This window comes from Macaca mulatta, chromosome 11, assembly GCF_049350105.2.
Source record: "Macaca mulatta isolate MMU2019108-1 chromosome 11, T2T-MMU8v2.0, whole genome shotgun sequence".
In the NCBI taxonomy this organism is placed as follows: Eukaryota; Metazoa; Chordata; class Mammalia; order Primates; family Cercopithecidae; genus Macaca; species Macaca mulatta.
The window spans coordinates 67,020,491-67,048,211 of record NC_133416.1 but is presented as its reverse complement, the minus strand read 5'-3'; the positions used below and the strand labels follow the sequence as shown (position 1 = coordinate 67,048,211).

The 27,721-nt window shown below is 37.8% G+C and overlaps 1 protein-coding gene across 1 annotated transcript; it reads right to left on the bottom strand.

Moving 5' to 3' along the window:
- Positions 1-345: 345 nt before the first annotated feature.
- On the bottom strand, positions 346-24,036 carry LOC713774 (polyadenylate-binding protein 4). Its single transcript, XM_077953099.1, has 4 exons — positions 23,857-24,036; positions 20,811-20,965; positions 20,231-20,348; positions 346-1,120 (listed from the first exon to the last, which is right to left on the bottom strand). The coding sequence occupies exons 1-4, from the start codon at positions 24,034-24,036 to the stop codon at positions 644-646; spliced, it is 930 nt and encodes a 309-aa protein (XP_077809225.1). The 3' UTR covers positions 346-643.
- Positions 24,037-27,721: the final 3,685 nt, after the last annotated feature.

Sequence of the window (27,721 nt, the reverse complement as noted above, 5' to 3'; positions counted from 1 at the left end):
GATGGGATTGAGAACTAGAAATAGATCCCGGTTTTGGTTGTTGTCATTTGCTGTTATATGACCCTGGGAAAGTATTTTACTTTTTTGTATTTCATGCTTCTGAGCTGCAGTATTCTCAACTGTAATATGGGCATGATATTACCTTTTTCAAAAGGTGGTCAAGCATTAAATTAGGTAATGTATGGAATGTAACAGAGTTCAGCTCATACAAGCTCCAGATATGTATTTCTGAGTATTGTTCATTTCATATTAGTATTCAATGTATTTAGCAGGTTCTCAGTGGAATGAACTAAGACCAAAGGGTAAAAATTGCTGACATATTTCTTTTTTTATGGAGTTTTTTTTCTTTATTGAGAAATGTTAAGACTTGGGTACACGAAATAAACCAATTTATTGGAGGACAAATCAAAACCCACAATAGAAAAAAAAGTTAACACTGGGCCACAGCAGAACCCTGAGACCATATTTGTATAATTGAAAAATTCTAGGCACTTCATAATTGACGTTTTGATACAAAATTACCTATTAAATTTGCAATTTGTAGTTCTTGGTGTTGAGGTCCATAGGACAAGCTAGGAAGTCTTCAAACCTTGAGCTGAACTTCATGAGGGGTTAATTGGCTTTTGAATCGATTTTTCCTTGTCTAACAGGTAGCAGCAGCAACAGCGCCCACCTTCTGGGCAGCTTCTTTCTTGGCATGATGAGCCTGTAGAACTGCTACCGCTTCATCCACCTTAGAGTGGAGAGACTGGGGGAACGCTAACATGTGCAGCAGCTCAGAGTTGTCGATCTCCAGCAGTATTCCCGTGATATTCCCCGTCAGGTTTGAATGCATTGTTTGGATGAGCGGGAACAAGCGTTCTCTCAGCATCCGCTTCTGTTCCTGGGGGTGTGCTGCGGCCAGCGTGGAGGCAGTCAGTGGCTCCTGTCCCCGCACTTGGACCTCAGGCTGGGGTGCCTGCAGAGGCTGTATGGCAGGATGAGGGCTGCGAACACTGGAGGCGTGTTTGTAGAGGGAAACAGCCCCAGCCCGGGGAGCAGCAGAGGCAACAGCCGCGCGCAGAGCTAAGTTCTGCACAGCTGTGGGAAGGCCTCCAGACTGGCAGCTGCTGACATATTTCTATTCAAATAAGCAATAACTCTGTGTTTCCCCCATTTTAAATGGTTTTAAAGCATATTTTAGTTTACAGATGCCTTGGAAATTCTGATAAAAGCTATGAGTCCCCTCTCCATATATGTTCATGCATAAATAAACACAATCACAGGCACACCATTTTGTTAAATGTTTCTGGAGATAGACTGGGTCACTAACATTCTTTCCTTAGTTCATGTCTTCAATAGGTAAAACTTAAATCAAATTGGCAAAATTAGAAATTTTACAAGGAAGTGTGAGGAATGCTCTTCTGTTGGGAAAAAAAAATAGTATTCAAGAATCATCTGTCAGGAATGCTGCTAATATTGTGCTTTCTATCTCTCTAGGTGACAATGTGATAAGCATAATAGAGAAGAGATTGAATATGTTATCTCAAGTTGTTCAATTAGAAATTAGAGTTCATCAAGAAATATCCTAAAGACTTACTAAATATTCCCTAGATATGACATGACACATATGTAGAAAGTTAATTATTACTTATTTGCTGAAATTTAGCGTTTCATTTCCAAGCATTACTTTGGGATCAATTTTAGGGTTTGGGTTTTGTCAATAGAACAAAGTCAGTTCTGTTACATTAATTTTCTAAATCTTTATAAACCCATGGTCACTTTTGCTAAGCATACAAATATTAAGCTCTCATTTAATGTAATTTGAAATTTCAACTAAATATTTGAATAGATTGACAATTTTGAAAACATTTTCCAATTAATTTTCTCCTGAGGATTCCAATATGCCTCTCTGCATGCTCATTCCCCCCATATATTGCCCTTGTTAACTCCAGAGTTTGCACATACCTACCTAATGTTTTTATATCTCTGACCCGGAGGGAAGCAAAAATAAATAAAGAATTAGAGTAATCATTCAAATTATTCTAACCAAACTTTCTCTTTGGTTATTGTGGTACTTAACATCTTCACCCAGTAGATCTCCTCCTCCTCTCTGATAACCTAACCTGGCCCTTGACCCCAGGGGTGCCATGTGACCCAAGTTGAAAGATTCATAATCTATAAACAGGCTTCAAGGTATTGGTCCAGGGGTAGGCATAATAATCCAAGAAGGGACAATAAGAATCACTCCTCTGGCTTTTTAACTGGAACATGTGTATGTGTTGGAGTTGGAGCTATTATGTACACATGCATGTTTAGAGGATGGTGAATATCTCTTTCTTCTATGGATATAGAGTTTCAGGAATATAGGCCCAGAATATATTTACCTGTCACAAAGACAGAAAGAATAAGCCTGCCATACAGAGAAAAGCAGAGATGATAGACAGCAGAGTATCCTGAGAGTGCCAATTTCAATATGCCAGAGATGCCCTGAGGCTTACAATTCTTCCTTCAATTCTGTGAAGTACTCTAATATCTTGTGTGTGTGTGTGTATATATATGTGTGTGTATGTGTGTGGGTGTGTGTGTGTGTTTGTGTGTGTATTTGCTTAAGATGGATTGAATTGAGTCCCAACCATTTGCAATTGTTATGGCCAATACAATTGCTAAGAATCCCAGGTTATTATAATACAGTTATGTGTCACTTAGCAATGGAAGTATGTTCTGAGAAATGTGTTATTAGGCAACTTCCTCACCATATGAACATCATAGAGTGTTCTTACACATACCTTGAGAGTATAGCCTACTACACATCTAGGCTATATGTATAGCCTACAACACATCTAGGCTATACGTATAGCCTATTGTTCCTAGGCTACAAAATTGTACAGAATGTTACTGTATTGAACACCACAGGCAATTATAACACAATGGTAAGTATTTGTGTATCTAAATATAGAAAAGGTACGTAAAAATATGGCATGAAAGATTTAAAAAAGTGGTACTCCTATATAGGCCAGCTCCATTATAATCTTATGGGACCACCATCGTATATGCAATCCGTCATTAACTAAAATGTCATCATGTGGTGCATGACTGTGTGTGTGAGTGTGCGGATGACTGCATCTATTATGCTTTGCTTTATTAGTGATATATTTGGACTTCTTTTTTCTCATACTAGTTTTTAAAAAAGTATTATTTAGCTAATATGTTATATAAAAAACCTGTGAGATAATAGTTAGAACTTTAGAGAAATATGTGTGATTACACTATTTCCTAATGTAAATATACAACTTGACATATATTTTTCTTAAAATAGTATTCAAATGATTAGTATCATATAATCATGTTTACAATTTAATTTTCATTTGCTAGAACTTCAAGCTAATATTATATAAAATTAACAACACCAAGCTTAAGATTGGCTTTTTAATTTTAAAACAAAAATTATGTAAACAAAATGTATAAAGAAAATTATGTGAAGAGGACAATGGGAAAAACTGCTGTAAATAGATTTTCTTATAATTAACTTGAAAAGTAAAATATAGTATGAAAGTTTGACTTGGTGATAGTGAATATAATTATGCTCTATATTTAGTTATTCTTTAAAATAGGAAATGATTACATTCATCTCAACTTAGGGTAATGAGCAAACATAATTTTAATATAGTGCCTTTCACATAGAAGTCAAGAAGCTTGATATGATGATAATGACAATTATATTTTTAATTTGAATCTATGAGGCATAAGTTATCTCAATTAAAGCAAATTGGAAATGAAGAACTATAATCAATAGAAACATAGTAACTTAATGTCATCATTTTTTTTTTTTTTTTTTTTTTCCAATACATAGTAGCCATTTTGTCTTTCAACCTAGCAACTCCTCCTCTCAGGCATAAAATCTCAAATTTCCTTCAGGAAAATATCCTCCATTCAAACTCAGACCACAAGGTTCAGGAGGGTCTCTGTCACAAGCTAAATCTCTGCATTTGAGATTTAGCCTGGCCAAGCAAAGCCCTGAACTGCCTTAGACACAGGGATTGGTTGAATGATGAGCATTTGGCCAACTATATTGAAGCAGAATTCTGGGGCTTGTGAGGAGCCACTAGGACGAAATGGTCACTGTTTTGCTAGACTTGAAGCTATGATCATGTATGTAAGCCAGGAACAATTGACAAACATTTTGAAACTATAAGAAGTCTTAGAATGTAACCTGTATAGAGGAAATTGATACTGAGCAATGGAAAAAGACTCAGTCCTAAAGACTTAAGTTGAGATCCTTGAATCAAGTGGCATGTCAAGTGATTTCTGAGGAAGAAATTTCTTTTACTTATCTAACTTGGGTGCATTTTTTTGGTCAAAAATGGAAGACTGTACTTATAAACTAGGCCTGGAGTTGATTTTTTTAATGTTTTATAGATGTTTATCTAATTCATAGTACTGGTTAAGTGAGGCATAATCCTATATAATTTTACTGTCAATATTCCACACTGTAAACTAAGTTGAGACTTCAGTAAATTCTCAAAGATAATCAGTATGGATGCACAGTCATCTCGTGCATTCTCAGCACTTTATTGATATTCTTTTTTAAGGATGAAAGCATGATGCTTGCTGTTAAGAAAGTTATAGTATATTTTGGAAGAAAATAAAGATACATTAAGCAAGAGCAAGTAAAATGCTCTCTGTGTCTTACAGTGCTCCCTATGTCTTATAATTAAGTGCTCTGAGTAAACACATCCCCTCGGGGTCTGTGTACCGTACTACACAAATTACATGTTTCATCCACTAGGGGGCTGAATAGCAGGCAACTCTTTGGTTAGAGTAGCATTGTAAATTTAGAATTTAGTGATTAGACAAAGGGCAAAACCTAGGGAGATTATTAGCAAGGAGAGGAAGATTATTTGCTAGCAGAGGATGAAAATACTTGAGCTTGATTTCTATGTTAATGGATGATAAGATAGGAGCTTGCAGGAGGATCAGGGGACATTTGATGAGGAGCAAATAGCAAATAGTCCCAAAGCATTTTGCACATAGCTATTCTACATATTATAAAGATGAAATTTTGGTTTCTGGTGTGTTTACATAATTTTCCCTATTTCAAATACAAGTGTAGATTATCTTTCTGAGCCTATTATAATTTTGTTCAAAAATTAGAATGTGTGGAATTCGGTGTGTTAGAAGAATTAAATGTCAAGGTTCCATCTTAAATCTTATTGCAAAAATCAATAGCTGAAAATCATTGACCAAACCTTGGTAAGTAGGAGTTCATCAGGTCAAGAAATGGGAAAGAGCATTATAGGCTTATGAAATAGCATGAGGCAAAAAAAAGGGGGGGGGGGCGGGGCAGACTTATGAAAATAAAGAGACACATGGGTCTATATTTTAGAAATGATAAAAGGACTTATTAAGAAATAAGTCTGGAAAGCTAAGTAGTGATAGCTAATGAGGCATTTTTATACCATGCTCTTGATATTGATCTTTTTATTTTACAAAACAAAAACATCATTGAATATTTGGAAGGATGGTGGTAATTTGATAAGAATCTAGGTAGAACACAAAAGTTAAATAATCATGGGGAAAATTTGAGTGAAAGACTAGATATGGAATATTTATGGGATATAAAGAACTAGGGGATTAGATAAAGACCTATGTGAATTAGAACAGGGACCACAGGTGGAGTGTGGTAATGTCCATGGAGATGGTAGAGCCCTGTTGATTGATTTGTGACATTTTTATTGTTTTTATTTTCTATCTTTATGAAAAATAATTGTAACCAATGCTACTTTCTCTTAGTGTACAAGTCAAAGTCCTTTATCTGATCACCAGGTTTCTAAAATTGGTCCCTAATTCCCTCTAAGATCTCATCTGCTGCTTTCTCCCTTTTTTCTCTGTTTGAACCCTGCTGAACAACACCTTGCCCTTTCTTGAACATGTCAGATGTACTCCTGACTTAGAGCTTTTGCACTTACTGTTTTCTTTGCTCAGGATATTCCTTCTTCAGAAATCTTCATGGCTTGTTTCTTCACCTCCTTTATCTTTATATGCAAACATCACCGAATTTACATTTTCTGTTCTATCTAAAATTGCAACCTCTTTATCCCCCTTCCTTGCGCTGTTATTTTCTTAGCACTTATTATCTAACATATGTAATGATTTACCTTTTTTGTTTGTTTTCTCCACTAGAAAATTATGTGTTCTAAACGTTTTACTATTTTGTTTACTGCCATAAACTTAGCATTTAGAACATCTCTACAATTATAAGTATTCAAATATATTTGTCAAATGCATGAAGTAATATGTTTTATGGTTTATATAGCTGTTTATGTGCTTTTAATATTTTTATTCATTTGTCATATATACCACCCTACCACTACCACTTGTGAATTTGTCCAAATTTGTGTGCAGAAAACCTCTGAACACAATATACAACTCCCCCATGCCCACCAGGCCCTGTTCCTAAAAAACACACGCACAAACACACAAATGCACTTTCCTTCTCCCTTCCTGTCTAGGAGAAAATATATGAGAAAAATATTTTCTATTTTGACTTAATAACCTTGTGGATGAAAGCTATATTACATAATGTTTTTTACCTAATTTTATCTATTAGGTGAAATTCATTCATATATATTAAGCTAATCTATGTAGCTTATTATGTCAAGTTCCACACCGTGACAGGCACCTAATATTTATCTGAGCTTCTCTCTCTCCCTCTCTCTTTTTTTTTTTTTTTCTTTTTTGAGACAGAGTTTCACTCTTGTCATCCAGGCTGGAGTGCAATGACACAATCTCGGCTCACTGCAACCTCTGCCTCCTGAGTTCAAGTGATTCTCCTGCCTCAGTCTCTCAAGTGACTGGGATTACAGGCACCCACAACCACACCCAGCTAATTTTTGTATTTTTAGTAGGGACAGGGTTTCTGTCCTACTAAACCATGTTGGCCATGCTGGTCTCGAACTCCGGACCTCAGGTGATCTGCCCACCTTGGCCTACCAAAGTGCTGGGATTACAGGCATGAGCCATCGCACCCAGCCTGTCTGACCTGTTATTGTTACTAACCTGTTAGAAATAGATGAAAGGCCCTTGAGCTCAGGGGAGACAGAGTCTACGGAAACTTCAGGGAAGAATCACCACTGGACTGTTTAGGAGTGGTCACATTGTCACCCAGTCAGTTCTGGCTAGTGAGATGGCAGTGGGATGCTCCCCAAAATGGACTTCAGAGAAAGCCCCTTATTTAATGATTGAAGGGTCACATTCAATTGGCACAGCCCTTTTCCCTCTGCACTGCATCACTTGCACTTTCCCAATCATCCTACCTGGAATGATTGGTGGGAGTGATGGTGAAAGGTGCAGCAGTCATGAGGTGATAAATACAGTGAAAACCATTTGTCAGTACTAAGACTTACCAAGCAGAAAGTCAGAAAGACTCTCGGTCTCTGATGACATCACTCAGACTTGAAACAGCTCTTAGGCAGCTATTTCTGGATTTCTTGTTACATGAGGGGGATAAAACTTATTTGCATAGGCCACTGCAATTTGGTTTTGTATTTCTAAATGCATTCCTAATTACTGCAGTAGTAAGTTAGTGGTTCAAATATGTTGATTAGTTTGTGTTAATTAAGAGTACTATAATACATAACTTACTTATCTGCAATACTACATTCCTTGTGAAATCCTTTATTTGATAGCGATGAGTTATATTAAAGTAAAAATGGAACTATTAGGGAACTTCATATGTAATTTTAATTTATTGACATGGGTTAATGGCTTCATGAGGTAAAATTATATTTGAGAGGTAGGATCTTATAATAGATAATAAGGGCTAATATATATTGCTTATTACAAGTGAAATAGAGTTTTAAGTGTTTCACATTTAATTTTCCATCCAATTTTTAAGATAACTCTATTAATTTGTATCAAATCAAATGTAAATCCATTACTAAATATGTCTCAAGCTCTCTTTGTTGTATATATATCATTTTTCCACAAAAGTTTCTCTAATTTCCACATTGTAAAATGTTCTGTATCTGTTAACGGAATGTTACAAAATTAATATCACCCAAAATAGAACTGCATCAAGATAGTTTGGTTAATAGGTGAGACTGGTACAGATTAATTATCAATGCCCCATTAATATGTACTTTAAATGCAAGCACATAAGTCTTCCCATTATGATGACCAACAATTTTCAGGTTGATAAATTTCAGAACCATTTCCTTTTCTTATTATTCAAAAAATGTAGTTTTAATCACTATCTTGAAATAAACTGTGTGATAAAAGTTCAGGACAAAAACAAAAATATTGAACACTATACTTGCATTAAAAATAATGATTAGAAGATGAGATATAATTTAGCAGCAATTTTTTAGAAAGGATGGGGTGAGATTAGTTTCTAGCCCAGCATCTAAAAACTTGGAAGTCACTTCTCTGTTCTAACCACAAGTAAAACACTGAACAAACCAAAAATCAGCAACTCTTCTTAGCTCTATAAGAGTGAAGATCAGGGCGCAAGCTGCTACCCTCTTGCTCAAATGGAGACACCAACAGGTAAATACAGATAATCACAATTTATGGAAGCAGAAACCATGAGTAATAACTTCTGCAGGAACCACTGTCAAAGGCCTGTAAACCAGAGCAACTCCTTCTTAAACAGGAGCTGGGGAAAATAAGGTTGAAACCTACTGGGCTGCACTCCCAGACAGTTAAGGCATTCTAATTCACAGAATAAGATAGAAGGTCAGCACAAAATACAGGTCATAATGACCTTGCTAATAAAACAGTTTTCAGTGGAGAAGCCAGCCAAAACCCACCCAAAGCAAAATAGCCATAAGAGTCACCTCCGGTTGTCCTCACTGCTGCACTCCCCCCAGCTCCATGACAGTTTACAAATGCCTTGGCCATGTCATGAAGTTACCCTATATGGTCGAGAAATGGGAGGCACGAGTAATCCACCTCTTGTTTAGTATATCATCAAGAAATAACCATAAACATGGGCAACCAGCAGCCCTCGGGGCTGCTGTGTCTACGAAATAGCCATTCATTTATTCCTTTACTTTCTTTAAACTTGCTTTCACTTTGCACTGTGAACTCAACCTAAATTCTCGTGTGAGATTCGAAAACCCTTTCTTAAGGTCTGGATCAGAACCCCTGTCCTGTAACACCACTGCCCAGGTAGCAAACCTGAATTGTACTTGAATTGCTAGAGGCTCAATGAGGAAAAATCTGAGAGATAAGTACTCTAGGGGGACCCAGCCATCAGAGGCTACCACACGCTTTTATAAGACTTACCTCACAGAGCTCTGCCAGGTCTTCACAGTGAATATCAGACTAACACCTTATGCTTCTGGCAGGGTGAGGGGAAAATGAACCATTAAGAAATACCTCAGAGCATTCAGTTCTTAACAAGAAGAAACTAGTTAATCAAAGCCTAACCTTCTGGAGTTGTATCCAAGTCTAAGTGACCCTAGCTAAGAGAAATAACCAGCTCCATCCAGCTCTAGCCATCCTGTCCCACAGAAGGGGAGGAAAGGAAATTGAGAAGCAGGTGAAGTTCACCGTCCAGACACAAAGGCTCACTAAAGACTGAAACATAAGAAGAAGACTATAGAATGCTCCCCTCCCCCACACCTTATCACCACATTACTAAAGGCCTATTTACATCCATTTATTTTACCCAGTTATTCATGTCTGGATATCAGGAAAAGATTATAACACATAATAAAAGGTAAGAAACAAAACAAAAGGCACATTTTAAAGAAACAGCAAGCATCAGAGTCAGACTCAAATAAGGCAAGGATGTTGGAATTATAGGACTACAAATTTAAAGCAACTGTGATTAATATGTAATGGGATTTAACAGATAAAGTAACAATCTGCAAGAACTTAGGTGGCAATGTAAGCAGGGTGATGAAAATTCTAAGAAAGAATAAAAAAGAAATGTTAGAGATCAAGAACACTGTAACAGAAATGAAGAATGCCTTTGGCAGGCTTCTTAGTAGGTGAGAAATGATGGAGAATAGCTTCTCTGAGCTTGAGGATATCTCAATAGAAACTTTAAAAACTAAAAAGCAAAGCTCCCTGAGAGAGAGGAGAGAGAGAGACAGAGACAGAGACTGAGAATACCCCAGAATATCAATGAACTGTGGGACAACTATGAAAGGTATAACATATGCATAATGGGAATACCAGGAGGAGAAGGGAGAAAGGAACAGAAGTAATATTTGAAACAATAATCACTAAAAATTTATCCTATTTGATGTCAGACATCAAACCACAGATGGAGGAATTTCAAAGGACACTAAGCAGGATAAATATCAGAAAAGCTATATCTAGGCGTATAATTTTCAAAGTACAGAAAATTAAAGACTTTTAAAAAAATTCTGAAAGAAGCCAGAGGGGGAAAACACCATACTTATTAGAAAAGCAAAGCTAATAATTGAATCTAATGTCTCAGAAACCATGTAACCAAGAAGACAACACAGTGAAATATTTAATGTGTTGAGAGAAAAAAACTGACTGATTTATGATTCTATATCCTATGAAATTAACTTTCAAAAGTGAAGAAGAAACATAGAGTTTCTCAGAAAAACAAAAATTGAGGGTAGTTGTTACCAGTAGAACTCCCTTGTAAGAAATAGTAAAAGAAGTTCTTTAAAGAGAAGAAAAATTATGTAGATCAGACATTTGGATCTACAGGAAGGAAAGGAAGAACATCTGAGAAGAAATAGGTGAAGGTAAATGTAAAAACTTTTAGTTTTCTTATTCTTAATTTGCCTAAAAGGTAACAGTTTGTTCAAAATAATAATAGCAACAATGTATTTGATTATGTATGCATGTATATATAGAGAGATATATCTTTTTCTTTTAATTTTATTTTAAGTTCTGGAATACATGTGCAGGATGTGCAGGTTTGTTACATAGGTAAACGTGTGCCATGTGGTTTGCTACACCCATCAGTCCATCACCTAGGTATTAAGCCCCACAAGCATCAGCTGCTTATCCTTCTGCTCTCCCTCCCACTACCCACCCAACAGCCCCCAGTGTGTGTTGCTCCCCTACCTGTGTTCATGTGTTCTCACTGTTTAGATCCCACATATGAATGAGAACATGCAGTGTTTGGTTTTTCTGTTCCTGTGTTAGCTTATTGAAGACAATGGCTTCTAGTTACAGCCATGCCCCTATAAAGAACATAATCTCGTTCCTTTTTATGTCTACAAAGTATTCCATGGTGTACCAAGTTTTCTTTATCCAGTCTATCATTGATGGGCATTTGGGTTGATTCCATGTCTTTGCTATTGTGAATAGTGCTGAAATAAACATACGTGTGCATGTATCTTTATGATAGAATAATTTCTATTCATTGACTATATACCCAGTAATGGGAGTATATACCCAGTAATCATCAAGCTGTCTTCCACAATGTTGAACTAATTTACATTCCCACCACCAGTGTAAAAGCATTTCTATTTTTCCACAGCCTTGTCAGCATTTGTTATTTCTTGACCCTTTAATAATCATTATTTTGAATGGTATGAGATGGTATCTCATTGAGGCTTGGATTTGCATTTCTCTAATGATCAGTGATGCTGAGTTTTAATATATGTTTGTTGGCCACATAAATCTCTTCTTTTGAGAACTGTCTGTTAATGTCCTTTGCCCACGTTTTAATGGTTTTTTTTTTCTTGTAAATTTGTTTAAGTTCCTTGTGGATTCTGGATTTTAGACTTTTGTCAGATGGATAGATTGCAAAATTTCCATAGGTTGCCCGTTCACTCTGATGACAGTTTATTTTGCTATACAGAAGCTCTTTAGTTTAATTAGATACCATTTGTCAATTTTTCCTTTTGTTACCATTGCTTTTGATATTTTTGTCATTAAACTTTTTCTGTACCTATGTCCTGAATGGTATTGCCTAGATTTTTCTTCAAGGGTTTTTATAGATTTGGGTTTTACATTTAAGTCTTTAATCCATCTTGAGTTAATTTTTTAAAAGGTATAAGGAAGGGGTCCAGTTTCAATTTTCTGTATATGGCTAGCCAGTTTTCCCAGCACCATTTATTAAATAGGGAATCATTTTTCTATTTCTTGTTTTTTGTCAAGTTTGTTGAAGATCAGATAGTTGTAGATGTATGATCTTCTTTCTGAGATCACTATTCTGTTCCATTTGTCTATGTGTCTGTTTTGGTACCAGTACCATTCTGGTTTGGTTACTGTAGTCTTGTAGTATAGTTTAAGTCAGATAGTGTGAGGCCTCCAGATTTTTTTTTTTTTTTTTTTTTGCTTAGGATTGTCTTGGATATACAGGCTCTTTTTTGACTCCTTAGAAAATTTAAAGCAGTTTTTTCTAGTTCTGTGAAGAATGCCAAGGGTAGTTTAATAGGAATTGCATTGAATCTATAAATTACTCTGGGCAATATGGCCATTTTTATGATGTTGATTTTTCCTAACCAGGAACATGGAATGTTTTTCCATTTGTTTGTGATTTCTATTATTTCCTTGAGCAGTGGTTTGTAGTTCTCCTTCAAGAGGTTACATTGCTTGTTAGCTGTATTCCTAGGTATTTTATTCTCTTTGCAGAAATTGTGAATGAGAGTTCATTCATGACTTGGCTCTCTACTCGTCTATTGTTGGTGTATAGGAATGCTTGTGATTTTTGCACATTGATTTTGTATCCTGAGACTTTGCTGAAGTTGCCCATCAGCTTAAGGAGTTGTGGGGCTAAGACGATGGGATTTTTTGGTATAGGTTCATGTCATCTGCATACAGAGGCAATTTGACTTTTTATCTTTCTATTTGAATGCCCTTTATTTATTTATCTTGCCTAATTGCCCTGGCCAGAATTTCAATACTACGTTGAATAGGAGTGGGGAGAGAGGGCATCCTTGTCTTATGCTGGGTTTCAAAGGGAATGATTCCAGGTTTTGCCCATTCAGTATGATATTGACTGTGGGTCTGTCATAAATAGCTCTTATTATTTTGAAATATGTTCCATCAATACCTAGTTTATTGAGAGTTTTAACATGAAGGGATGTTGAATTTAATCAAAGGCTTTTTCTACATCTATTGAGATAATAATGTGGTTTTTGACTTTAGCTCTATATGATGAAACATGTTTATTAATTTGTGTATGTTGAGCCAGCCTTGCATCCCAAGGATGAAGCCAACTTTATTGTGTGGGTAAGCTTTTTGATATGCTGCTAGATTTGGTTTGCCAGTATTTTTTGTTTGTTTGTTTTTTGTTTTTGAGATGGAGTCTTGCTCTGTTGCCCAGGCTGGAGTGCAGTGGCGTGATCTCGGCTCACTGTAAGCTCCACCTTCCGGGTTCAAGCCATTCTCCTGCCTCGGCCTCCCTAGTAGCTGGGACTACACGCACCCGCCACCACGCCTGGCTAATTTTTTGTATTTTTAGTAGAGATGGGGTTTCACTGTGTTAGCCAGGATGGTCTTGATTTCCTGACCTCGTGATCTGCCTGCCTTGGCCTCCCGAAGTGTGGGGATTACAGGCATGAGCCACTGTACCCAGTCAGTTTCCCAGTATTTTATTAAGGATTTTTGCATCGATGTTCATCAGGGATATTGACCTGAAGTTTTTTGTTGTTGTATCTCTGCTAGGTTTTGGTATCATGATGATGCTGACCTCATAAGATTTAGTTAGAGATAAGTTCCTCCTTTTCAATTGTTTGGAATGGTTTCAGAAGAAATGGTACCAGCTCTTCTTTGTACCTCTGGTAGAATCCATCTGGTCTTGGACTTTTCTTGGTTGGTAGGCTATTTATTACTGCTTCAATTTCAGAACTTGTTATTGATCTATTCATGGATTCAACTTCTTGGTTTTATCATGGGAGGGTGTATGTGTCTAGGAATTTATCCATATCTTCTAGATTTTCTAGTTTACCTGCCTAGAGATGTTTATAGTATTTTCTGATGGTTGTTTGTATTTCTGTGGGGTCAGTTGTGGTATTCCCTTTATCATTTTTTATTGCGTCTATTTGATTCTTCTTTATTTTCTTCTCTATTAACCTAGCTAGCAGTCTGTCTTATTAATATTTGAGAAAAAAAAAGCTCCTAGATTCATTGATTTTTTTATTTTTATTTTTTATGTGTGTCTCTATCTCCTTTAGTTCAGCTCTGATCATAATTATTGTCTTCTGCTAGCTTTTGGATTTCTTTGCTCTTGTTTCTCTAGTTCTTTTAGGTGTAATGTTAAGGTGTTGATTTGAGATCTTCTAGCTTTCTGATGTAGGAATTTAGTGCTATAAATTTCTCTGTTAACACTGCTTTAGCTGGAACCCAGAGATTCTGATATGTTGTCTCTTTTTTCTCCTTGGTTTCAAAGAACTTGTTGATTTCTGTCTTAATTTCAATACTTGCCCAGGAGTCATTCCAGAGCAGGTTGTTCAATTTCCATGTAGTTTTGAGTGGGTTTCTTAATCTTGAGTTCCAGTTTTATTGCACTATGATCTGAGAGACTGATTGTTATGATTTAAGTGCTTTTGCATTTGCTGAGGAGTGTTTTGCCTCCACTCATGTAATCAATTTTAGAGTAAGTGCCATGTTGCACTGAGAAGAATGTATATGCTGTTGTTTTGAGGTGCAGAATTCTCTAAATATCTATCAGGTCCACTTGATCCAAAGCTGAGTTCAAGTCCTGAATATTCTTGTTAATTTTCTGTCACAATGATCTGTCTAATATTCACAGTGGGGTGTTAAAGTATTTCACTATTATTGTGTGGGCATCTAAGTCTCTTTGTAGGTCCCTAAGAACTTGCTTTATGAATCTGAGTGCTCCTGTATTGGGTGCATATATATTTAGAATTGTTAGCTGTTCTTACTGAATTGATCCCTTTACCATTATATATTGCCTTTCTTTGTCTTTTTTGATGTTTGTTGGCTTAAAGTCTGTTTTGTCAGAAACTAGGATTGCAACCCCTGCTTTTACCTGCTTTCCATTTGCTTGGTAAATTTTCCTCCATCCTTTTATTTTGAGCCTATGTGTATCTTTGAACAGGAGATGGGTCTCTTGAATACAGCACACCAATGGGTTTTGACACTTTATCCAATTTGCCAGTCTGTGTCTTTTAATTGGGGCATTTAGCCTATTCACATTTAAGGTTAATATTGTTATGGGTGAATTTGATTCTGTCATCATAATGCTAGTGAGTTATTTTGCAGATTAGTTGATGCAGTTTCTTCATAATGCCATTGGTCTCTATGTGTTTTTGCAATGGCTGGAACCAGTTTTTTTGTTTTTGTTTTTTTCCCCTATATTTAATGCTTCCTTCAGGAGCTCTTGCAAGGCAGGCCTGGTGGTGACGAAATCCCTCAGCTTTTACTTGTCTGAAAAAGATTTTATTTCTCCTTCACTTACAAAGATTAGTTTGACCAGATATGAAATTTTGAGTTAGAAATTCTTCTCTTTAAAAATGTTGAATATTGGCCCCCACTTTCTTTTGCTTTGTAGAGTTTCTGCTGAGAGAGTCAATGTTAGTCTGATGGGCTTCCCTTTGTAGGCGGCCTGGCCTTTTTCTCTGGCTGCCTTTAACATTTTTTCCTTCACTTTGACCTTGAAGAATCTGATGATTATATGTCTTGGGATTTATCTTCTTGTGCAGGATCTTACTGGGGTACTCTGGGTTTTCTGAATTTGAATGTTGCCCTATATTGACAGGTTGGAGAAGTTCTCCAGGATGATATCCTGAAGTTGTTTTCCATCTTGGTTCCATTCTCCCATCTCTTTCAGGTACTCCAATTAGTCATAGCTTTGGTCTTTTCTCATAGCCCCATAGTTCTTGGAGGTTTTGTTCATCCCTTTTTATTTCTTTTTTTTCTAATCTTGTCTGCTTGCCTTATTTCAGCAAGATAGTCTTCAAGCTCTGATATTCTGTCTTCAGCTTGATTTTTTGGCTATTGATACTTGTGTTTGCATCACAAAGCTCTTGTGCTATGTTTTTCAGCTCGGTCAGGTCATTTATGTTCCTCACTAAACTGGTTGTTGTAGTTAGCAGCTTCTGTAACCTTTTATCATGGTTTTTAGCTTCTTTTCATTGGGTTAGAACATCTTTACCTCAGTGAAGTTTGTTATTATCCACCTTTTGAAGCCTATTTCTATTAATTCATCCATCTCAGCCTCTGCCCAGTTCTTTGTCCTTGCTGGAGAGGTGCTGCAATCATTTAGAGAAGAGACATTCTGGTCTTTTGAGTTTCCACCATTTTTTTTGTTGCTTCTTATCTTCGTGAGTTTGTGTAGTTTTGATCTTTGAGACTGCTGACATTTGGATGGGGTTTTTGTTGGGACTTTTTTTGTTGATGCTATATTGTTGCTTTCTGTTTTTTTTTTTTGTTGTTGTTGTTTGTTTGTTTTTCCAGTTAGGCCCCTCTTCTGTAGGGCTGTTGCAGTTTGCTGGGGGTTCACTTCAGGCCCTCTTCACCTGGGTTCCCCCTGCACCTAGAGATATCACCCAAGGAGGCTGGAGAACAGCAAAGTTGGGTGCTTGCTCCTTCCTCTGTGATCTCTGTCCTTGAGGGGCACTGACCTGATGCCAGTAGGAACACTCCTGTATAAGTTGTCTGGTGACCCCTGTTTGGTGGTGGCGGGGGGGGGACTCAACAACTCAGGGAGCAGGGGGCTGGGACCTGCTTAACGAAGCACTCTGGCTGTCCCTTGGTGGAAGGGGTGTACTGTGCTGAGGAGAAAACTAGTGTCTGGGCTGCTCGAATTCCTCAAAGCTAGCAACAGGAAAGACTAAGTCTGGGAGATCAACCCACCTTTTCCCCTAGGGGCTCAGGCCCTGGGAGATCAGAGTTCTGTTCCTAAGTCCCTGGTTGGTGTTGCTGAAGTTCCTGCAGGGAGGCCCTGCCCACTGAGGAGGGATGGGTCAGGGTCTGGCCTAAAGAGGCAGTCTGGACACCAGCTGCCACAGTTGGTGGTGAATACCTCTTGGGTGCAAGCCATCCCCTTTTCCCAGCACCAGCGGGGAACAATGATGACCTGGAGCTGTAGTAATGGATGCTGCCATTCCCCACCAGGAGTTCAGCATTTTAGGCAGCTAGCAGTGACAGTGATGGCTGCCATCTCTCCCCTGGGGAGCTCAGTTTTCTTAGGCAGCAGGTAGCTGCAGTGATGGCTGCCACCCTCTCTCAGGGAGCTCAGATGACTCAGGCAGCAGGCAACCACAGTGATGATGGCTGCCCCTCCACCCGGGAACTTGGTAGTCTTAGGCAGACTCTCAGCTGAGTGGCTGCTGAGAATCTGACCAGCTCTATGGTTGGGACCCAAGGTACTGGTAGTGTAGGCTCACAAGTGGGATCTCCTAATCCATGGGTTGCACAGATTTGTGGATAAAGCATGGTTTCCAAGTCTGGGTAGCACAATCACTCACCACCTCCCTTGGTTAAGAGTGGGGGCTCCCCTTGCCCTTTGTGGCTCTCAGGTGGACTGACATACCACCCTGCTTTTCTTTTCCTTCTGTGGGTCACATCAACCACCTCGTCAGTCCTGATGATAGAACCTGGATACCTTGGTTACCAGTGCAGGATTTGCATGCTGTTTTCATTCTTTTCAGTGAGAGCCTTTGACTACAGCTGCTTCTAGTCAGCTATCTTGGCCCTGCCCTCCTGCATGTATATATTCTTATGCATGCTTATGTATAAGTGAAACGAACAACAGCCATGATACAAGGGATGGAATAATTGGGATGATTTTGTCATTATAAGGTACTCACACTACCCATGAAGTGGCACAGTATTTTTGAAAGTGTACTTGAATTAGTTGTCAGTATAGTAAGTTCTAAGTTAACCACTCAAAAAAGTAAACAACTGTTATACTTAGAAAGAGGAGAAAATAGAATAAAACGCTAAATTAAAACCACAAAAAGCAGAAAAAGAGTGAAAGACAAACATAGGAACAAAGAACAAGGGTAACAAATAGAAATTAGTAAGAAATTGGGTGATATTAATCCACTAATATCAGTAATAAGTCAATGGTTTAAATGGACCAGTTAAAAGAGATTGTTACACTGGATCAAAAAACAAGACCCAACTATATATTGTCTACAAAAAAACCCACTTTAAATATACAGATGCATATAGATTAAAAGTAAATAGATGGAGAAAGATATAACATACTAACACTAATCAAGAGAACAGAGGTAGCTATACTAATTTCAGACAGAGCAAAATTCACAGAAAGGAAAGTTGTCAAGTGAAAAGAAGGGCATTGCATAATGATTAAAGAATCAATTTTCTAATAAGACCTAACAATCTTTAATGTATGCACCTAACAACAGGTTGTCAAAATACGTAAGGCACAAACTGATAGAATGATAAGGAGAAACAGATGAATCCACCATTATAGTTGGAGACATCAACCCACTTCTATTAAAAATGAACAGATCCAGCAGGCAGAAAATCAGTAAGGACATAGTTGAACAACATTATCAATCAACTGGACATAATCTGCATCTATAGACTGCTTCAATCAACAATAACAGAATATGCATTCTTCTCGAAGTCACATGGAACCTTTACCAAGACAGACCACATTCTGGGTTATAAAACATATCTTAACAAATGTCAAAGAATAGAAATCATTGTCTGCTCTCAGGCCACAATGGAATTGAACTAGAAAGATAGCTGGAAAATCCCTAAATATTTGGGTATTAAACCACACACTTCTAAATAAAACACAGATGGAAGAAGAAACCTTAAGAAAAATTTTGAAATATTTTGAACTATACTAAAATTAAAAAAAAAAAAATCAAAATTTGTGGGATATAGCTAAAGTAGTGCTTAGAGGGAAATTCATACCCAAATTTATACATTAGAAAAGAAAAAAGATGTGAAATAAACCATCTAATATTCCATCCTTAGAAAACAGGAAAAAAAAGAGAAAATTAAATCCAAGTAAGTGAAAGAAAAAATAATAAAAGAGCAGAAATCAATGAATATGCAAACAGGAAATTAATGAAGAAAATTAATAAAACCAGAAGCTGGGTCATTAAAAAGATCAATAAAATTGTTAGGTCTCTGGTCAGGCTATGTAAGAAAAATAGAGAGAGAGAAAACAAATATTGCCAATGTTAGAATGAAAGGGAAGACATCACTATAGTTCCTATGGACATTGAATGGATAATAAAGCAACACTATGAACATCTCTACGCTCACAAATTTAATAACCTAGATGAAATGGGCCAATTCTCTGAAAGACATCTGCCAAAACTCACATGAGAACAAATAGACAATATGAATAGGCCTGTACCGATTAAATGAATACAATCAATAATTAATAATGTCCCCAAACAGAAAGTATAAGACCCAGTACTGTCTTTGTTCACACATGGCATAGTCATTTATGTAGAAAATCTGAACTAACTGACAAAAAACTCCTGGAACTAATAATCAATTATAGCAAGGTTGTAGAAAATAAGGGCAAAATAAAAAGTTCATCACTTTCCTATATGCCAGCAATGAACAAGTGACATTTGATATTAAACACACAGTACCATTTATATTAGAATCTCCCAAATTAAATACTTAGGCATAAATCTAACAAATCACATACAAGATCTATGTAAGGAAAACTACAAACATCTGATAAAAGCAACCAAAGAATAACTAAATAAATGGAGATATATTCCATGCTCATTGATAGGAAGACAATATTATCAAGATATCAGTTATTTACAAGTTGATCTACAGATTCAGTGTAATCTCACTCAAAATCCCAGCCAAGGGGGTGGATCCATGATGGCTGATTAGACACAACGATGGTCTGTGGCATGCATGGAGAGGAATGTAAAGGAGCGAATGAATTCAGCACCTTCAAATGAGATATCCAGGTTCTTACATTGGGACTGACTGGAAGAACATCTCAATCCACAGAGAACTAAGAAAAGTGGGCAGGACCAAAGGAACCCCCATCCCCAGCCAAGGGAAGCGGTGAGTGATTGTGTGAGCCTGCTGGGAAACCAAGCTTCTCCCACAGATCTTTGCAACCCACAAAACAGGAGATCCCCTAGTGAATCCACACCACCAGGGTCTTGGGTCTGATACACAGAGCTGTGTGAAGTCTCAGCAGAGCAGCTGCTCACACACTCACAGAGACCCAATAGTTTTACATAGTCCAGCCCTGCGATCCTTGGCAAAGTGGGAAATCCATCTGTACATATCCCCAGGAAGAGGGCTGAATCCAGGGAGCCAGGTAACTTTGTTCTGTGGGCCCCACTTCTATGGTACCTCACAAGTTAAGACCCACTGGCTTGGATTCCAGCCAGCCAATGGCAGTGGGTTGGAGTCTGCCTGAGACAGGTCCAAGTTCCCTGGAGGAGGGGTGACCACCATCTCTGTGGTTTGGTAGACTCAGCCACTCCATTCTGCCAATCATGGAGAATACAGATGGTTCAGATGAAAACAGATCCCCCACAATGCAGCACAGCTGCCTTGCCAGATTGTGACCAGACTGTCTCTTTAAGTGAGACCCTGATTCATCCCTCCTCACTGGGTGAGACCTCCCTGTGTGGCTTTGGCCACTCCAGCAAGGGTTCTACTGACAAAGCGATCTCTCCCTGAGACGGAGCTCCTGGGGAGAGGGGTGGCTGTCATCTCTGCGGTTCAGTTGACTCAGTCACTCCAGCCTGCCAGGTTTGGAGAATAGAGGTGGCCTAGATGAGGAAGGGACCCTGCCACCCCTAACACAACACACCTGCTCTACCAAAAAACAGCCAGACTGCTTCTTTGGTTGGGTCCCTGGTTCCATTACTCCTGACGGTGTGAGACCACCCAGTGTGAGACCACTTCCTACAGGTAGGGCAGGCTGGCAATGGGTCACTACTTACCTGGGACCAAGTTTCCAGAGGAAGAAGCTGACTGCCATCTTTGCTGTCTCACATCCTTTGCTGGAGATACCTCCAGGTATGGGAGAAACCAAGTCGACTGAAGTCTGGAGCGAACCCCCAGCAAATTGAAGTAGCTCTAAGGTAGAGTGGCCTGCCTGTTTTAAAAACAAAAACAAAAACAAAAACAAAAAAACCGAACAAACAGAAAACAACAACAACATCAACAAAAAGATCCCACAAAAACCCCAAAGGTCAGTAATCACAAAGATACAACGTAGATAAGCCCACAAAGATGAGAAAGAATCGATGTAAAAACACTGAAAACTCAAAAAGCTAGAATGCCTTCTCTCCCTCAAATGACTGTAACACCTCTCCAGCAAAGGCACAAAACTGGGCTGAGGCTGAGATGGTTGACTTGACAGAAGTAGGCTTCAGAAGGTGGGTAATAATGAACTCCGTGGAACTAAAGGAGAATGTTGTAACTCAATGCAAAATCCTAGACAGTCATTTTGTGGATATAAATAAACTTTCTAAAGTTTAAATGAAGAGGCACAGCCCAGAATAGCCAACACAGTATTGGAGAAGAATAAAGTTGAAGGACTAACACTACCTGACATCAAGACTCACTATAAAGCCACTGTAAACCGAACAGTGTGGTATTGGCAAAAGGATGGACAAACAGATCAAGGAAACAGAATAGAGAGTACAGAAATAGACCTACATAAATACAATCAACTGATCTTTGACAATGGGAGCAAGGGAGGCAATGGAATACTACGGAGAAAATTCTTTTCAACAAATGGTGCTGAAACAACTGAACACCCACATTGCAAAAACAAAACAACAATAACAAAATGAAACTAGACACAGACCTTAAATCTTTCACAAAATGTAACTGAAATTGGATCATAGATCTAAAAGTAAAAAACAAAAACATTTAAAACCCCTGGAAGATAAGAGAAAATCTAGATGATTAAGGGTTTGGCAATGCCTTTTTAGATGCCAACCCAAAGGCACGATCCAAGAAAGAAAGAAGTGACAAATTGGACTTCATTAGAATTAAAATATTCTGCCTCACAAAAAACACTGTCAGGAGAATAAGAAGAAAAGCCACGCACTGGAAGAAAATATTTGCAAAGGACATATCTGATAAAAGATTGTTATCCAAAATATACAAAGAACTTTTAAAACAATAAGAAAACTAACAACCCAGTTTATAAATTGACCAAAACTCTAGACTAACACTTCACCCAAGAATATACACAGATGGAAAATTCTCATATGAAAAGATGTTCTATATCATATGTCAGCAGGGAAGTAAATAGCAATGAGATACTACGCACATATTAGAATGGCCAAAATTCAGAGCACTGATGGTACCAAATACTGGAGAGGATGTAACACAAAGCCTCATTTAAAGCTGGTGGGAATGCAAAATGGTACAGCCACTTCAAAAGACAGCTTGATGGCTTTCTATAAAACCAAACATTCTCTCACCATACAATCCAACAGCCATACTCCTTGGTATTTAATCAAAGGAGTTAAAAACTTATGTCCACACAAAACCTGCACAAGGATGTTTTTAAGCAGCTTTATTAGTAATTGCCAAAAGTTGGAAACAACCGAGATGTCCTTCAGTAGGTTAATAAATTGGAACATCTAGACAATGGAGTATTACTCAGCTTTAGAAAAATTGAGCTTTGAAGTCATGAAAACACATGGGGGAGACTTAAGTGCATATTCCTAAGTGAAAGAAGCCAGCTGAAAGCACTACACTCAGTAGGATTCTAACTACATGACATTGAAAAGAAAACTATGGAGCTAGTAATCAGTGGTTGCCAGGGTTTAAGGGATATGGATGAATATTTGGAGTACACAATTTCAGTGCACTGAAACTACTGCACCATGCCAAAAGTGAACCCTAATGTAAAAACTATGAACTTTGAGTAATGATGATGTGTCAATACAGTTTCATCAACTGTGACAAATTTACTACTCAAGAGGCCGGGATGGGGAGTGATGTTGATAACCAGGGAGGCTATGCATGTGTTGGTGTGTCCAGAATTGGTGGGTTCTTGGTCTCGCTGACTTCAATAATGAAGCCGTGGACCCTCCCAGTGAGTGTTACAGTTCTTAAAGATGGTGTGTCGGACTTCATTCCTTCAAATGTTCAGATACCTCTGGAGCTTCTTCCTTCTAGTGGGTTCATGGTCTCACTGCCAGGAGTGAAGCTGCAGACCTTCAGGGTGAGTGTTAACAGCTCATAAAAGCAGCATGGGCCCAAACAGTGAGCAGCAACAATATCTATTGTAAATAGCAAAAGAATCAAGCTTCCACACCGTCCAAGGGGACTAGAGCTCACTGCGTGATAGCTCCTGCAGTCTGCTTTTATTCCCTTATCTGGCCCCACCCACATCCTGCTGATTGGTCCATCATACAGAGAGAGGACTGGTCTATTTTACAGAAAACTGATTGGTCTATTTTACAGAGAGATTATTGGTCCATTTTACAGAGAGCTGATTGGACTGTTTTGACAGAGCGCTGATTGGTGTGTTTACAATCCCTGAGCTAGGCACAGAGTGCTGATTGGTGCATTTACAATCCTCTAGCTAGACCTAAAAGTTCTCCAAGTCCCCACTAGATTAGCTAGACACAGAGCACTGATTGATGCCCTTACAAACCTTGAGCCAGACACAGAGTGCTGATTGGTGTATTTACAATCCCTTAGCTAGACATAAAAGTTCTCCAAGTCCCCACTAGACTCAGGAGCCTAGTTGACTTCACCTAGTGGATCCCGTGCCAGGGCCCTGCAGAGCTGCCTGCCAGTCACCTGCGGTGCACCGCACTCCTCATGCCCTGGGCGGTTGATGGAACTGGGCACCAGTGGAGCAGGGCGGTGCTGGGGAAGCTCGGATCACGGGGAAGCTCGGATCACGCGGAAGCCCCCGTTGATGGGGGAGGTTCAGGCTTGGTGGGCTGTAGGTCCTGAGCCCTGCCCTGCAGGGAGGCAGCTAAGGCCCTGCAAGAACTGCAGTGCAGCACCCACCAGCGGCACTGCTGGGGAACCCAGCGCATCCTTTGCAGCTGCTGGCCCGGGTGCTAAGCCCCTCACTTCCTGGGGCCCAGTGACGCTGGCTGGCGCTCGCAGGGCGGGGCTGTGGAGTCCATGCCCACCGGGATCTTGCACTGGCCAGCAAGAGCCAGGCACAGCCCGGGTTCTGCCCATGCCTCTCCCCCTACACTTCCCGGCAAACAGAGGGAGCCAGCTCCCCCCTCGGCTAGCCCAGAGAGGGGCTCCCACAGTGCAGTGGCAGGCTGAAGGGCTCCTCAAGTGCCACCAAAGTGGACGCAGAGGCTGAGGAGGCACCAGAGTGAGGGCTGCTGGCACACTGTCACCTCTCATTGGGGCAAGGGGTATATGGAAAATCCCTGGACTTTCAATTTTGCTGTAAACATAAACTTGCTCTAAAAAAATGGTCTATTTTTACAAAAAGTCCAGAGAACAAGAATAGGCTGGGAAGGGGTTTGAGGGGAACTTCTGTGATGCCAGTAATGTTCTCCTTTTGAACTGTGTTAGTTTATTCTGTATAAATCTATTAAAATGTATACTCATGAAAAACAACAGTAAAAATTCATTTCAACCCTTAGGAATTCATTGTATTTTGGGCCGTGTCTGACTTCTGTTGACATTATCAATTATGTACATTCAGGCAAAATAAATGCCCTTAATTTGGTCTGGTGTGGGAAATTATGTGTTGATTAGCATTGAGTAACAGCATTTAATGGAAACTTAAGAATATATAGTATATATTTCATTTCAAAAGTTTAACATGAACGTTTTTAATTTTAATTTAATAAGCAATACAGGTTTTTTCTTACATATTATGGAAATATATATGCATGTACTTTCTAAGAAACAGCACAGACCTGCAATAAAAATTAGTGATAAGAAATAACTAGAATACAGTAGGAATAGAGTACAGAGGAACATGGACAGGGTTAAACTGCATAATTCAGACAAAAGAGATATTCTGATTTTATTGCATCGTTCCCACCAAACTTTCTGTCCAAAAAGAATAAATAAAGCTTAGCAGATAGAAGCACTTATGATCAAGGTAAATGTTGAAAAATAAGTAGCACCTTTGGTCATCAGAATGATTGTCGACATTTCCAGGAAGCTAAAATAGAGCATTTCTGATTTTGAAAAGAAAATAAAACTAATTAATTTGTACCATAAAGTTTAGCTGTTGCATATTTCAGTATTTGCATAGAATGTTTGACTGACAATGTAAAAAGGATTCAAAATAGAGTTTCAATTTTAAATAAAGAAAATGCTACAGGTGTTTTGTTTTCTATGTCTTACTTTTAAAATTAGCCAGAGAATTTCTTGAATATACACTCAGCCTGCATCATAGAATACTGTAGTAGCATTTTAATAATCATTATCTATCAATTCATTTCAATAAAGGAATACTCTACGCCTGGCACTTTGCTAGATATTAAAGTTGTCATTATAACTAAAATAACATCCTTGTCCACAAGGAGCTCACAGTCCAGTAAAAAAGAGATGAATTTGAAAATATATTTGAGGCCGGGTGCAGTGGCTCACGCCTGTAATCCCAGCACTTTGGGAGGCCGAGGCAGGAGGATCATGAGGTCAGGAGGTCGAGACCATCCTGGCTAACATGGTGAAACCCTGTCTCTATTAAAAATACAAAAAAATTAGCTGGGCATGGTGGCGGGCACCTGTAGTCCTAGCTACTCAGGAGGCTGAGGCAGGAGAATGGCGTGAACCCGGGAGGCGGAGCTTGCAGTGAGCAGAGATCACACCACTGCACGCCAGCCTGGGCGACAGAGCAAGACTCAGTCTCAAAAAAAAAAAAAAAAAAAAAGAAAAAGAAAAGAAAATACATTTGAAACTGTAGGCAAAATATGTACCCCCACAGAGAAATTCAACATTTGGTTTCAAATTTGTTATGCAGTGAAAATTACAAACTACAACAGAGATTTCTCTAAAGCATTATGTTCATGTAACACTGTAGTATACCTGAAAGGCAAGAACTTAAATAAGTGTGCCGAAAAACAAAGTAGGAATAATTGAACAAAATATACTTTAAAAATGATCAACGACATAATATATTCCTGATTTAAATAAATCTAAGTTATTTTATTTAGTTTAAACAAAATACGTATCCATATGAAAATGCCAGTTCTTTCATTTTTGGTTAATTCCTTTACACATATTATTTGCTAAGTTCAGAACTGCTATATATACAAAAATTTCAAAAATAAGTATCCCAAGATCGCATAACAATCACTTTAAGTACATTCATGTGTAAGAAGGCAAAAAAAGAAGGTTCTATCTTATATTTTAAAACTTTGACAGGTATTTAAATGTATTATTTATATTTCATTAATTTTCTTTAAAAATGAAATAATACAGCCATGATTTAGGTCATGTAAAAACAACTGTTTGGATCATCTTAGGTGTCAAGCAAAACTATCCTCTTTAATTCACTATCATAGTAACCATAGTTGATAGACCATGTGGCAATATGATCATTTGTTCAGTGGTCATCAAGATATCTATAGAATAAACAAGACAATTACATTTTATTTTTTTCACTTAAAAATCACAAAAATACAGCCTAAAATATAATTTATACTTTAAAAATAATTCTAAAGATTAACCCCTAAATCTAATCCCTTAAAAAATTCTTGCAAAAGTTAGCTGGATATGTCTGTTGCCAAGGAATGTCTTACTTATTAGCAACAAGTTACTATGTATAACTTTTATTCCAACAATCTTATTTTAAATATTTGTTTCAATACTGAGATGAGTAAAACATATTTGTTCAAAGAATATAAGTAGTAAGTAAAATGATTTCAAAAATCTATCAAAAAAGTAGAATTATTCATTCTAGGAAATAATTAACATACTGGTTTAAAATATCTGGGAGAACTTTTACATAAAAAGCTTCAAATTTAGTCAGTTTTAGCAAACACTTGAAAAGACCTTGCTCTTTCTTCTGCAATATAGGGAATTACTATATCTGACTTATATTTGATTAAGTTACAATCTCATTTTTGTTGTCACTACAAAGAAGGATCCTTATATTAGTAAATGCACTCACTGTAATTACTGAGGCCGCCTCCTGTCAGAATGACAATGCTATTTTAGCATACGGGTGTCAGTTTGGCTGAATCTAACCAAATACATCATTTACTACAGATGTTTTTAGGGCCCACCCAATTCATAAAAGATTTTACTGTGATACATGAGTTTACCCAAATTTTTATTAAAGTGTGTTTTTAGGGTAGATCTTGATGAACTATCTTGATGAACTAGGCAAACAAATACTGAATGCAGATTACTCTTTTTACAGTTTTACCAGGAAAACTAATAGCAACCCCTTCACCATGGATCTTTAATTTAGGTGTGATTTTTGTTTGTTCTCTGCAAGGGAATAAAGAAGAAAATCTAGAAAGACTATATCTATCTAGATAAGACATAGAGGTAGATGGAATCTCTAACATAAAAGAAGCTCTAGTTACACTATTGCCAGACAGCTGTTGTGGATTTTAGTGTTATTAGGTGAAAAAAAAAAATCACCAAAATAAGAAATTTGAGATAGACCTTATTCTAATAATTTCATTAACACATCTTCAGGTTCTTAGATCAAGAAATACTGTAGAAGTGTTCTCCTCAAGACTATGCTACAGCAATAATTTCTTGCATACAATTAAAGAATTTAATAAACTTGTAGTGTGTGTTCTGCGCTCTGGCGTTCTACTTTAGAAAACAAATGAGCACTGCTTCTAAAATAAAAATGAACAAACTGAAAAAGGAATTAATGAGATATTGACATGTTTTCTATTAATACAATATTGGTATGTTTAAATGATTTTGA